This window comes from Dendronephthya gigantea, unplaced genomic scaffold (genome assembly GCF_004324835.1).
Source record: "Dendronephthya gigantea isolate DGI-Jeju-01 unplaced genomic scaffold, DenGig_1.0 000467F, whole genome shotgun sequence".
In the NCBI taxonomy this organism is placed as follows: Eukaryota; Metazoa; Cnidaria; class Anthozoa; order Malacalcyonacea; family Nephtheidae; genus Dendronephthya; species Dendronephthya gigantea.
In genome coordinates, this window is record NW_021163477.1 from 39,585 (window position 1) to 53,509 (window position 13,925).

A 13,925-nucleotide genomic window follows, 5' to 3' on the forward strand; every position below is an offset into this window, starting at 1 on the left:
ACAGGAAATGGAAGAAGCCACTCCTTTTTATCAATGGAAAATTCCTCGAGGTATAACTCAACAATTTATTCATCACATTTTGGAGGGATCATTTTGTCAAGTTGGAGAATTTTACTCAGTGGAACTGACTTTGGAAATGATGAAGGCGTCGCTTTCTTTTTCGGAGAATCTATGTTTAGAGATCTTCGCGTTTCTGTAAAATTCCTTACGCGGGGTTTGTCAGCCTTTTAAGTCCTCGGTTTTTTCGCTGCTGTCCCACTCGTTAAACGATCTGAGGAACTGAGGAGAACTGGATCTTCCTCGTCAACGCCTTCATCATCATTGTCGGCAGCTTGATCATTAAAGTGAAATCTTACGTGCAGTAATTTAGTGTTCTTTATTTGATCGATGCTGGTGTATGACGGACCTCTTTCACCAGCTAGCACGTCACACTCCATAACCGAAGCTATGCCAAAATGATTCTTGCAGGCTTTCTTTATATTATCAAGAGTTAGTGCATCATATGGAAAAGGCACGATTGTCAAGGGTCAAATGCGGCCGTATTTTTAACATTTTCCTTCTACATCAGCGGTTAATCTCTGCACAGTCAAATAATCTACAACGTCAGGGAAATTTTCATCCTTCTTTCGCCTTTTCTCTGCATGTTTTTTCTTAAAATTGTCCCATTTACATTTGTTTTTGTTCGACATTACTGAAGCGAATAAAACAGCATTCAAGCAATGCAACATGTGCTTCGAATAATATCGACACCCACAAAGCATCATGGGCTATGGCACTCATAGACTGCTTCGAATTTTTTTTTTAATTTATTTTTATACTGGCACGAATAGGCTGGAGAAAAAAAAAAATTTTTATTTTTTTGGTTATTTTTTTTCAAAAAAAATAAAAAAAGTGAAAGAAAAACAAAAATATAACTTATTTTAAACAACATGTAATCGAAAATATTTATGGCCCTCCTAGGCCACCATAGACAGCTTATGCAAGGTGAGGAGGATTTTTACGCAAAGCTTTATTGTGTTTAGAGATATGCATATAAAAATAGCTGCAAAAATAGAAATATCAAAAGCATGACAGGGATTAGTGAATGATTTTTGCCACAAGACGCCCGAGTAAATATATTTTTCGGCCATTAGCAAATATTTTAGATAAAGATTTTCAAATTTTTTGACCTTAATGAAATGAACTGCTGGTCTAATATTCTGTTGTATGCTTTGTCAATCCCTTCTCAACATTCTTGCTCAATTTGAAATCTAGCAAATCAATATTAAAGAATTTAACTTTCAATGTCTGACATCTCATATAAGGGAAAAATTGCTATTTTAGACAATGGTTTTCAAATTTTTTGAACTAAATGAAAAAAACTACTGGTCTAATATTCTGTTGTGTCCTTTGCAAATCCGTTCTGAACATTGTTACTGAATTTCAAGTTCTGCAAATCAATATTAAAGAATTTATCTTTCAAAATCTGATATCTCATATAAGGTAAAAATTGCTATTTTAGACCATGGTTTTTAAATTTTTTGAACTGAATAAAATGAACTGCTAGTCTAATATTCTGTTGTATCCTTTGCCAATCTCTTTTGCATATTCTTACTGAATTTCAAGTTCCGCAAATAAATATTAAAGAATTTAGCTTTCAAAATCTGACATCTAATATAAAACAAAAATTGCTTTTTGGACAACTGGTTTCAAATTTTATGACCTGAATGAAATTAACTGCTGGTTTAATATTCTGTTGTATCCTTTGCCAATCCCTTTTCAACATTCTTGCTCAATTTGAAATCTAGCAAATCAATATTAAAGAATTTAACTTTCAATGTCTGAAATCTCATATAAGGGAAAAATTGCTATTTTAGACAATGGTTTTCAAATTTTTTGACCTGATTGAAATGAACTGCTGGTCTACTATTCTGTTGTATCCTTTGCCACCCCTTCTGAACATTCTTACTGAATTTCAAGTTCAGGAAATCAATATTAAAGAATTTAGCTTTTAAAATCTGATATCTCATATAAGTGAAAAATTGCAATTTTCAACAATTGTTTTGAAATTTTTTGACCTTATTAAAATGAACTGCTGGTTTAATATTCTGTTGTATCCTTTGCCAATCCCTTTTTCAACATTTTTGCTCAATTTGAAATCTAGCAAATCAATATTAAACAAAGGTTTTCAAATTTTTTGAACTGAATAAAATGAACTACTGGTCTAATATTCTGTTGTGTCCCTTGCCAATGTTTTCTGAACTTTCTTACTGAATTTTAAGATCAGCAAATCAATATTTAAGAATTTATCTTTCAAAATCTGACATCTCATATAAGGGAAAAATTGCTTTTTTGGACAACTGGTTTCAAATTTTTTGACCTTAATGAAATGAACTGCTGGTCTAATATTATGTTATATTTTTTGCCAATACCTTCTGAACATTCTTACTAAATTTCAGGTTCAGCAAATCAATATTAAAGAATTTATTTTTCAAAAAACTGACATCTCATATAAGGGAAAAAATGCTACTCTGGACAATTGTTTTGAATTTTTTTGACCTGAATGAAATGAACTGCTGGTCTAATATTCTGTTGTGTCCTTTGCCAATCCCTTTTGAACATTCTTACTGAATTTCAAGTTCAGCAATCAATATTAAAGAATTTATCTTTCAAAATCTGACATCTCATACAAGGGAAAAATTGCTATTTTAGACCATGGTTTTCAAATTTTTTGAACTGAATAAAATGAACAGCTGGTCTAATATTCTGTTGTATCCTTTGCCAATCTCTGCTGCACATTCTTACTGAATTTCAAGTTCAGCAAATCAATATTAAAGAATTTAGCTTTCAAAATCTGACATGTCATATAAAAGAAAAATTGCTTTTTTGGACAACTGGTTTCAAATTTTTTGACCTGAATGAAATGAACTGCTGGTCTAATATTCTGTTCTATCCTTTGCCAATCCCGTCGGAACATTGTTACTGAATTTCAAGTTCAGAATAAAATATTAAAGAATTTACCTTTCAAAATCTGACGTTTTATATAAGGGAAAAATTGCTATTTTAGATAAAGGTTTTCAAATTTTTTGAACTGAATGAAATGAACTGCTGGTCTAATATTCTGTTGTATGCTTTGTCAATCCCTTCTCAACATTTTTGCTCAATTTGAAATTTAGCAAATCAATATTAAAGAATTTAACTTTCAATGTCTGACATCTCATATAAGGGAAAAATTGCTATTTTAGACAATGGTTTTCAAATTTTTTGAACTAAATGAAATAAACTACTGGTCTAATATTCTGTTGTGTCCTTTGCCAATCCGTTCTGAACATTGTTACTGAATTTCAAGTTCAGCAAATCAATATTAAAGAATTTAGCTTTTAAAATCTGATATCTCATTTAAGGGAAAAATTGCTATTTTAGACCATGGTTTCAAATTTCATGACCTGAATGAAATTAACTGCTGGTTTAATATTCTGTTGTATCCTTTGCCAATCCCTTCTGAACATTGTTACTGAATTTCAAGTTCAGCAAATCAATATTAAAGAATTTAGCTTTCAAAATCTGATATCTCATATAAGGGAAAAATTGCAATTTTGAACAGTTGTTTTGAAATTTTTTGACCTTATTGAAATAAACTGCTGGTCTAATATTCTGTTGTATCCTTTACGAATCCCTTCTGAACATTCGTACTGAATTTCAAATTCAGCAAATCAATATTAAAGTGTCTATGTCATGATTGGGGAAATAGACTTTTTAGATAGTTTAGACGATTTTAAGAATTTTTGCAATATATTTGATAGGTCGAAAATTTCATCTTCATTGACTTTGAGGGCCTCAAATTTGGTGATTTTGACAATTTTAACGTTTGACCGTGACCCTGAAAAAACTGGTAACTAATGTTATGTGTGACGTCAAATCGGGAAGTCGCAAAGAGAACAATGCGCTTTTCTATAGAAATAAAACAGTGCTGCATTGTAAAAGCGGGGTTAAGCGAATATTTTTTTGAAGATTTACGCCTTTTGTGTTCGGCATCTTCAGTGTTAAGATGCCACACAGGTGTTTCGTCTTTGGTTGTTCCAACACAGCGAATTTACGCGAAGGAATTGCACTGCACAGAATTCCGTATGCAAATGATATGCGGCCCGAGGCAAAAAAGCGAAGAAAGACTTGGGTAGATTTTGTCCGACGGAAACGTGAAAAATGGGAGCCTTCTGTCCATTCAGAAGTTTGCTCTAAACATTTTAAAGAAGAGGATTTTGTGAATCGCTACATTGGCGTCAATGAAATGCCTGACGCAGATAAACCATTGCTCGTGGCTCCTCGCTTGAAGCAAGACAATATAGGCATATGTGTGTTTCCTTCAAAATACTGCGAGACAAGTAGCACGTTATCCACGAGAGACCGCCGTCGAATAGTGAGTATCATCAATACTTTATACTAGTACTTTATTCTTTATGGTTTATATTCCCGTATTTTGCATACTCTGCGCAAAGTCACTGCGGATGATGAATGTATCATTATGGGACATTTCATAGGCATTATGCTGTAATTTGTATTTAGACTTTGACCTTTGTCTTTTAAATAAATAGTAAAATGATATTTTATCTATTTATAGACTCTTTGTGCTAAACAAACAGATTATGAAAAGTGTGGCGCTACAAAATCTCATAGTCAAGCAGCAGCATGTTAATCAACCGAGAGTTTTGAACAATGCCCAACAGCAGAGAGTGACCAACACGATTTATGAGTTGAGATGCTTGAACAACAATCAGCAGAAGAAACTGACATGGTATTAAAGACGGAGTAATTTCCGGAATTATGCAAACAAATTCTATCTATCAAAATTATGCATATAAAGTCTATATCTATATATTTTAGGGTGATATTGAAGGAAATGTAAAGACCGCGTGGGTCCAGACAATGCCATCAAGTTGTAGCAATTGCAATGAATTAACGAAAAAGTTGAGGCAAATGAAGGAAAGGATGCTTTTTTATAAGGCTCAGTGAAGTTTTGGTAATCATAATCTGTTAATGTTGTTCAAAACATGTTATGATAATAATATTCTGTAAATGTTGCTTATTGCAATCCCTTATTTATTTACTAGGTGGTGATAATTCATCATCAGATGATGATACTAGTGATGAGGAAGAGGATGGTGATGATGATGATGATGTTAGCAGTGTTAGCAATGTTGACTCACATACATCAGAACCATCCATACCAACAGAGGTCGAAGAAGAACCAGCACTGGAAGAGCCATTGACTGCCACTGATACAGAATCGGAGATAGAGGATGATATTTCTGGGAAAAGGTACTAATTTTACTCAAATACACTATGTATAAATGACCGAAATGAAATATCTATAAGAAATAAAGTACGCATGTAGTTGTATGCAAACATAAGCAAAATACCTTGATATCTTATATTGATATCTTATTACTTCATTCTATTCATTTAAGAGTCTATATCAAAGATGACAATTTGAGGACACAAGCAAAGTTTGTTGTCTTTCTTCCACAACTCATGGAATTATTTGGCACTTGTCCAACCTGTAGCATGCCAGGTGTCCTCATTGATGTTAAAAAGTTTGGAACAATGGTACAAATCGAGAGAACATGCAGTCAAAAAAAGTGCACAAAACGCAACAATGTGTGGAGCAGTCAACCAAAATTTCCTAACTCCAGTATTCCAGCGGGGAATTTACTTCTGTCATTTGCCATTTTAACTGGCGGTGGATCTGCAAGCAAAACGCTAAGAATATTTGAACATATGGGGTTAGGAAGCATATCTCTGTCCACATTCTACCGCCATCAACGTGTATGTATACATGCAGTTTGTTTGATTAGTTACCTAACCAGTTAGCTATATTGGTGTTGACCAGTTCAAAACAATTCCTATTTAGGTTGTTTTTTTCTATCATGACAAAAAAATAGCTGCCACTCATTTGTTATTTGTTTGCTCTCTTGGAAGTTAGTGAGGAATTTCCATCACCTTGTACTTATTATGAAGATCTCTTTATTTTAAGACCAAGCTGTTTCCCACCATTCATATGCATTGGAAATCATACAAAGCATCATGGCAAGCAAAGTTGAAAGAAATAGATGGCATTGTTTTAGCTGGGGATGGTCGTCATGACAGTATGGGACATAGCGCAAAATAATGTGCATATAGTTTGTTCTGTTGTGATGATCCAATAAATGCAATAATTGATTTCAGTTTAGTGCAGGTACTGTGTAATTGCATAATATATTGTAGATTTATGAACTCTTAGCATATTATATATTTGCATATTTTTCACCATTTAGAAAAATGAAGCTGGCAGCAGTCCTGCCATGGAATATATGGCTTTCACAAGATCAATGGAGGATGTATCAAAAAATGATTTGAATCTTAACACCTTTGTGTCTGATCGCCATTCATCCATTGCCAAACACATGCTAGAAAGCTGCCAGAAATCACTCACTACTTTGACCTGTGGCATTTGACCAAATGTATGTGCTATAAATATCACATAATTGCTATGTAGAATATACAAACATACTAAAGACATACTGTATATTCTTTAGAGGTTTCAAAAGTACTGAGCAAAATTGCTAAGGAGAAGGATTGTGAGGTGCTTTTACCATGGGTGAAGCCATGTGTTAACCATCTCATCTGGAGTGCCACATCCACAGCTGATGGTAATGGCCAAGTCATTTGGGCAAAATTTGAATCATTTTTGGAACATGTTACTAATGTTCACAAAGACTTTCCTAATCCTGTCTTCAATAAGTGTGCACATGATGATATAGAGGAAAGAACACGGCTTGATAAAGGTAAAACATATTTTACAAATAACCACAATTAGCTGTATTGCACACCCTGAATCTAACTATCAACTGCTGTTCATCTCTCCAAATTTATGTGACAAACATGTTTCATCTTATTGAATAAGTTGAACCATTTTTGTTTGTTTAAACTACTTGTATACAATTTTAATTAGCATATAAGTATACCAACTATTAATACTGCATTGGTATGGTAACTATAAATTTATTTTGGTTAATATAGATTCTGATGTTTATGAGAGAGTGCGCAATGCTCTTTTAAACAAGAGAATTATAAAGGGTATTTGCCAAGCATCACCACTTTCACAGACTAGTTGCTTAGAGGGATTCCACTCTGTGTTAAATCATTTTTCCCCAAAAATGATTGCATTTTCATTTCCAGGGATGTATTGCAGGTATGTACATGCTTTTATAATGTATACAGACTCCTATATGTATATAATCCCTCCATCATCTTGTTAATAAGTCATGCTCAACATTGGTGTGAAAAATAACTATTACAGTTATACAGACACAGTTCTATTGTTATTTTATAAATAAACATCTAAAACTAAGCTTCACTTTATTTTAAACTACAGGCACATATTGGCAATTACTCATTTCAACAAAAACCTCAGAAGAGATGAACTAATGGCTGAAACTGGAAAACCTCAAGTCAAAATATCGTATCCAAAATTTAACTAGGGATCCAAGGATAGTGCAAAGTTTTCATGCCCTGTAATACCTAAGCAACACGTTTTCCCAACATAAACATTTTGACTTATGCCAGTAAAAATATAATGAACTAGGTTAAACATTAATCAAAAGGAAATTATTCAAAGTACTCAAGTTACGTTAGCCGCGGATACTGTCACTATTAAATTATTTTAGTTGCCCATGTAAACCGGACGCGATTTTCAGTTTAGTCTCTTTTCTTCGTCAAACAACTGTGACTACATTCACTACATTTATATGATGGCAACAATTTATCGTCATTTCATAAGAATAGCCAAAATAGTTGCGTTGTAAATAATGTAAATAAACCGCGGTGCATATTATGTCTATGATGTGGATACTTCGACGCGTAGCTAAATCGATACAAAACAATATACATATAATCAATACTGTATACCGCCAAAATGATTTGATTACTGCACAAAATGTCCGTTTTGTATAGTATCATTTATGTACTGTATGCAGAATACCAGGTATCGACTTGCTATATATCGACATAATATATATTCGTCATTCGTGTAAGAGATCTATCAATACATAAACAACACAGCGTCGTTTTTTCCTAACCTCTTATGAATCTCTATTTATGGAATAAACCTTCCAAATTATATTTGTGTCGAATTGAATGCTCGTAATTCATAACATAAGTTGATAAATTGCGTAGATTCTCAAAGAATTGCACGATTTTACGCTCGGAATGTTTTGAAGCAATGCTCGTCGCTCCTCGTTTCTTTACATCGTGAATAATGTTGAAGGCTCGACGGCACATGCGCAGTTGCGACGTATAGGAAAAAATCGGGTGTTCCGGGGGTAAATCTGCGCAAATCCCTTTGAAACAAAACCCAAACCGCGGAAAAGCAATGCTTTAAAATTTACAGTAACCGTCAAAATTCCTCAATATTTTGGTGAACTTAGCAAAAGAAATGTAGAGAATTAATAAATAAAGCAAGTTAAACTGATTTAAAAACTTTAAATTACTGATTATATACAAAAAGCTACTATACGCATAAAAACACTCCGCCCCCCGGAGTTTACACTATGACTGATTGACTGTCTGACTGTCTGATGTGAATTTTCGCCACTCACCACAATACTGCAAAGTTTCACAGAAACTTTGCACTAAAAAGAGTAAAACTTGATTAAGCTTCCTAGTTAACTATTGTCAACGGTCAAAAACGCATATAAAGGAATTTCAGAGAGTCGGAAATCTAAATATTTTCGGTTAATTGTGCAGCCAGCCCCCCGAATTCCCCAAGAAGGCAAGAGCAAAATCTGTTTATCATTGTTTAGTTCTATTATCTTATATGCATGGAAAGTAAATCATTAAACTATTGAAAGTAGATGGTTGAAAATAATTTCTTGATAACGAACGCTTACAATATTCTCTCCAACAATCCAATGTCAGCAAACCCAGGCGTCGAAACTCGACTAAATGTGAACATAAACAAAAACAAAATATATACATATGGTGCATTAAAACGATAGTAAAGGATCAACACAGTTCAGAATTTGCTGTCGATATGACATACACACGTAAAAATAACACATCTTGTAACAAATCTGATAAAGGCAGCTTATACCACACCCGCTTACCTTCAAAATCATAAAAATTCTGTGATGTTCTTGAATATAAAATATCACACGAACGCGTGTGAGATATTGCTTCTCTATATGCGATTGCAAACCATTTAGAAGGCGACTAAAATAACGAAGGAATCTTCTGTTTATAAAGTCACAAAAGACTTTCTTCTTTATATTAGGAATTTCGTTACGAGATTGCACATGCCATATAGCTTTCTCAAAGAGCAATGCATTTACAGATTTGAGCTAATAGTTATGAAAGAGGAGAACTCCCAAGTTGAAAATGCTGAGGTTAAATCCAGGTTATACTGAACAACGGGCAGTTTAGAGCGATTGAAAACACTATCCGTTGGATAACGCTATTCAACTTTCCTACAACCGACCTCAGATGCATGAGATCCATGTAAATAGATCGGGGCCTTGTTGTATGAAGGCTGGGTAGCGTTATAAATGAAGGAGTGACTTTTTCAAGCGTTATAAAAATGTCCGAAAAGCAGTGAAACTACAGATTTTCAGTGAACAATTATTAAAGCGAATCCTCAATTTTGGAATACTAAGGTTAACCCACGTTATACCAAACAATAGCCAATTTTTGAGCGTTTGAAAAACATCATCCGGTGGATCGTGATCTATCCAGCTTTCGTACGACCGGCCCCAGTGATCAGAGGCATTTGATAAAGAATAAGAAGTTTGCTAAACGGTTAGATGGGCTGGAGGAATTTTTTGCTGGTGCTAGTTGTTACGTTAGCAGCAGGGACCGGTTGTATATCACGCCCGTTTAGCTTAAGATAAGTAAAATTTAAATAACACCATACAATCATGGACAAAACCTGTTAATAACACTGTTGGTGAAGTATAATTTTCATTTCATTCCGATTAACTTACTTGTTTCATGGGATATTCTCCCCCCATCCCCTTGGCAATGTTGGGTTTAGCATGCAAGCAAAGGCAACGTGACAAGATATCCAACATTGAATATATATAGTTGTAAACAGTATCTTTGTATTAAGGTTAGTTTGCTTGTTGAATAAAACGATAGACTTGTTTTCTATACTAAACAGGCTTGATACAACCGACCCCTGATGTTTTATATGCGTTCTTAGAGCAAAATCGCATTGATTTCATGCAAAAGGTATTTTTTAACTAAATTTTTAAATTTTTAAACGAAACACATGCATGCACAGATAACAGATTTATGTAATTATACAATAACTATCGCATACCTCCAGATCAATATGTGACCGATGTTTTTAAACATATATAAATATTTTGAAAGGGTGCAAAAATATACGTTTAGATTCATGGTATAGATTTATACACTATTCACAAGCACCATAACCATTACTGTTACTCGATTTAGCAATTTAGCATGATAATATTAAATAATTCATAATCAATAATTAATCAGAAATCAATCAACGCTACACCAGGAAAAGTCCTGATGAACATTACATTTTCTTCAGCATATTTGTATACCTTTCTTTGGCTGGGAGTACATTGTTTCTGCCTCACATTTCCAGAAAAACAAGGCCGTAGCTAGGATGATCACATCGGCAATGAAATATTAAAGTTTTAAGTAGGATATACGAATGCGATTGTCGTCGTGAGAGGCGTTTGCATGATGACGTGATGTGGCGTAACATTTCAGGCCGGTTTAGATGCTCATCATGAGCTGAACTTAATGCAAGCCAGTTCAAATTAGGTTCTGCTCGCAAGAAGCATTAGCCCTAAACTACTACAAGGTATAAGGATCAAAGGGCCTTAATTTCGAGTGGAAATCAGACACAACTGAATTCAAGCCAGAAGCCTTTGCAATGCCCATAAGTAATAAGTCTGCAGAGTGTGTAGCTAAGTGCATTAAAACTTTTTCGTGCAGGTAATTGATTATTTTTGAACAACTTATTAACTAGTACATATCAGATCACGAGTGAGATCGACTGATATTGGGCAAAGGGGATGGGTGAGACTGACTGATGTTTTATGAGGCTAATGAAGGGGATGAATGAGACAGACGATTGAAAATTGAATGATTAATCATCAACAAACATGCTAGGCTTCCTGCGGAGTCACAAGTCACAAAAAACGGTTAAAATAAGGAAAATTTGTGCTCATTTCATCTTATACAACAGAAAATTACCCACAATTACAAGAAATCCTTGCGTGACACATTTTAACAACGCTACCTGTTACCCAAACAGTTTTCTTTGCTTTAATATTTATCCAGTTTTTTGAGGGATCGTTAAGATTGGGGAGAACTGAGCCCGCCGTGCTACGTGCTCAGTTATCCTCCCAGGCTGCACATGCGCACTTGTTACAAGGAGAGTACTCAGAACCGGGGGGACTGAGATCGTGACACCGGTGCATGCAATGCTCTTCCTATTGAGCTACAAAGGTAGCTGACAAGTGCGATCGTGGTTATAGTGCGGATATTAGGAAGGTAATCCCTGCGATTAAATTCAAATACTACATAATACTACATGTATATTACAAGTATACGATTGTTGTTCCTGATAAAACTTTCAGGCCATGCACTACTCACGAGTGAGTTTTTCAAAACCCTAAAGTTGCACGAGTATACATAAAATTGTTCGACAGGAAAAAAATTCATACGACATAGCTACATTACTGATTAAAAGTATTCAAACACTGTTTTACAGCCCTCATGAAAATCCTCATATCTACTTTAAAACAAAAGCAATTTGTATAAAAATATTACATGTTCCAGAGCGAGATTTTTCGCACTGTTCAGCAGTTATTTTAACTTACTATTTTAAACCGGAAGTACATTTTTAACCTAACAAGTGCCATTTACTACCTTTTTAAGTTTATTGTTTAATTGGGAGGATATATTTGTGAGAGTATCGATGTTTTAGGAAGAATGAATAGTAAAGTGTTTGTATTTTTGAATAAAGATCGAATAGGGCCAGTAAGATGTGTATAGTTTTCATTGTCGATCAAATTATGGCCGGTCAAAAAAATAACAAAACATTTAAGCATTTTAAAAATTTATGTCCAACACTTTTTAAGTATGCCTTGTCTACAAGTATTTGGAATAGGTTCTCTTAATCTCAGTCAATATCTGCACGTGGTAATTTACAACACTAAAAGACCCACGTTGTCAGGTTTTGAATATTTAATGTTTTATACTCATTTAAAAATTTATGCACTTAAAAACTGTTCTTTGCACTAAAAGGCCTGATTATTCGGGAAAAGTGAAAAAGTTCTAGCAATCAAATTAATACAGTCATGAATTGAATTTTAATTGAATTTTAAAAAAAGAAGTGGTAAATGCCACATCTTTGGTCATAAATCTGCTTGCGAGTGACCAATTAATTCCTAAAACTGCTAGGGAGTGCATAATATGACGCTCTAGAATCTAAAAATAGTCATGCTTTTTTGTGAGGGCCAAAAAGAGGTGTTTGAATACTCAGTACTGATCAGTACTGTATTTCAATTTTATGTCTTGAGCCTACATGTACAAAGTTTATATATTTTATATTCAGAATATCAAATCACTGAAGCCTAGCTCACATTTTAATGGTTGTTTAACGGTTCGTAGCGAGTAAAGGTTTTAGCACGAGATTAAGGAAAACGCATTTTTTTTTTCCTTGTCAGGAAATTTTCGACAATTATAAAGAACGTTTCTTTACCGATTTTATTTCCTACGTCAGTACATGTACATAAAACTGGCTGTATCAAAAATGGTAATCAAACTTCAGCATGCAGTTGTGAGTGTTGTCGGAAAACTACACTATACTAAATAAATAAAGCATGCAGGGTCGAAACTAGGGCGATAATTCGGGGAAGGGGTGGTGATAATTTTTTTATATGATGTTCTGCCCAACGGATTTCTTTTGAAAACGCGCATACATATACAAAAGAGATCTGTCAGACAAAAGGATATACGAATATGTATCCCCCCCCAATTACAGTATCACATCTATAGTTTCGATCATGCAGAAAAGCATAATTAATCAGGGCAAAAAGTAAAAGAAAAAAACCCGTGCTGAATTAAGTTGCATTGCTGCTTAAATGTATAAGAATAGAAATTTCGGTTCGTTAATCAACCGGATAACTGTGCAGTAATATAATTTAGCAAAAAATAGTCTACATGCAATCTAGTATAAAGCCCCGTAGAGACGGACGAATTTTCCTTGACAAATTTTCCTTGCCAAGTTTTGTTTGCTCGTGCATTTGTACGCGAAATATTATCGCCCTTAGCAAACCTTATTAAATGATTGATAAAAAAAAACTTACCAGGTGTTTTGTATACTTTGAAAATATTGCGGCGAGTTTATCCGCATTGTAATCAGAACCTTGTGGAAGACAAAACTATATAGATGAAAGGATTATCAAAATTCACCGTTAGAAATTGATATGGACCTCTCTGTAGCCTGTAGCAGTACCTAGGTCATCTCAATGAAGAGGTCAGATTCACTCTACCTATCAGGGCGTGCTCTGCTATAGTCTGTTATCTATATCATATAAGTTCACCTTGAGAACTTTTAAAACTATAATATGTCTATTTATATACGACTATATAGGACATAAATCATTAGAGGCATCGTAATTGCCCGTATAGTAGGTAACAATTTGATTAAGAGACAAGTGAAATATGATATTGTTCAAATTGATTGTGTTGTCAGGTTTTATTGTTAAGTTCAGTACTCTATTAAATATTACCAAACACAACAGAAATGGTAAGAAATCCAGGAAGCCATCCGTGCGGCAAGTGTGATGGCGTGTGCATGACGCGTTCATTTTGGAAAAACTATCCCTAGTAATACTTCTGATTATACATATTCTGTGAAAGAGAAG

General features: G+C 34.1%; 1 protein-coding gene and 2 long non-coding RNA genes across 4 annotated transcripts; 2 read left to right on the forward strand and 1 right to left on the reverse strand.

Annotated features, from left to right (window-relative positions):
- Positions 1 to 4,018: 4,018 nt before the first annotated feature.
- On the forward strand, positions 4,019 to 4,985 carry LOC114543492. Its single transcript, XR_003690060.1, has 3 exons — positions 4,019 to 4,396; positions 4,598 to 4,771; positions 4,861 to 4,985. It is a non-coding gene; the product is annotated as an uncharacterized LOC114543492 (long non-coding RNA).
- Positions 4,986 to 5,032: 47 nt separating this feature from the next.
- Positions 5,033 to 6,359, forward strand: LOC114543490. Its single transcript, XM_028562452.1, has 4 exons — positions 5,033 to 5,295; positions 5,445 to 5,802; positions 6,011 to 6,211; positions 6,291 to 6,359. Exons 1-3 carry the CDS (start codon positions 5,033 to 5,035, stop codon positions 6,143 to 6,145), a joined length of 756 nt encoding a protein of 251 aa, XP_028418253.1. The 3' UTR covers positions 6,146 to 6,211; positions 6,291 to 6,359.
- A 2,523-nt stretch (positions 6,360 to 8,882) lies between these two features.
- LOC114543491 lies at positions 8,883 to 13,446 on the reverse strand. Of its 2 annotated transcripts, XR_003690058.1 has the most exons (4): positions 13,365 to 13,441; positions 10,584 to 10,643; positions 9,120 to 9,225; positions 8,883 to 8,954 (listed from the first exon to the last, which is right to left on the reverse strand). It is a non-coding gene; the product is annotated as an uncharacterized LOC114543491 (long non-coding RNA). The 2 variants fall into 2 exon arrangements; XR_003690059.1 differs by lacking the exon at positions 10,584 to 10,643 and having other exon boundaries at positions 13,365 to 13,446.
- Between the last annotated feature and the right edge of the window lie 479 nt (positions 13,447 to 13,925).

What these genes read in the sequence shown, in the direction of transcription:
- LOC114543490 (XM_028562452.1), top strand. Translation starts at nt 5,033, where the DNA reads ATGATAATAATATTCTGTAAATGTTGCTTATTGCAATCCCTTATTTAT. An exon ending in GATGATATTTCTGGGAAAAG is followed by an intron (nt 5,296 to 5,444) that starts GTACTAATTTTA and finishes TATTCATTTAAG; the next exon opens with AGTCTATATCAAAGATGACA. An exon ending in CATTCTACCGCCATCAACGT is followed by an intron (nt 5,803 to 6,010) that starts GTATGTATACAT and finishes CTTTATTTTAAG; the next exon opens with ACCAAGCTGTTTCCCACCAT.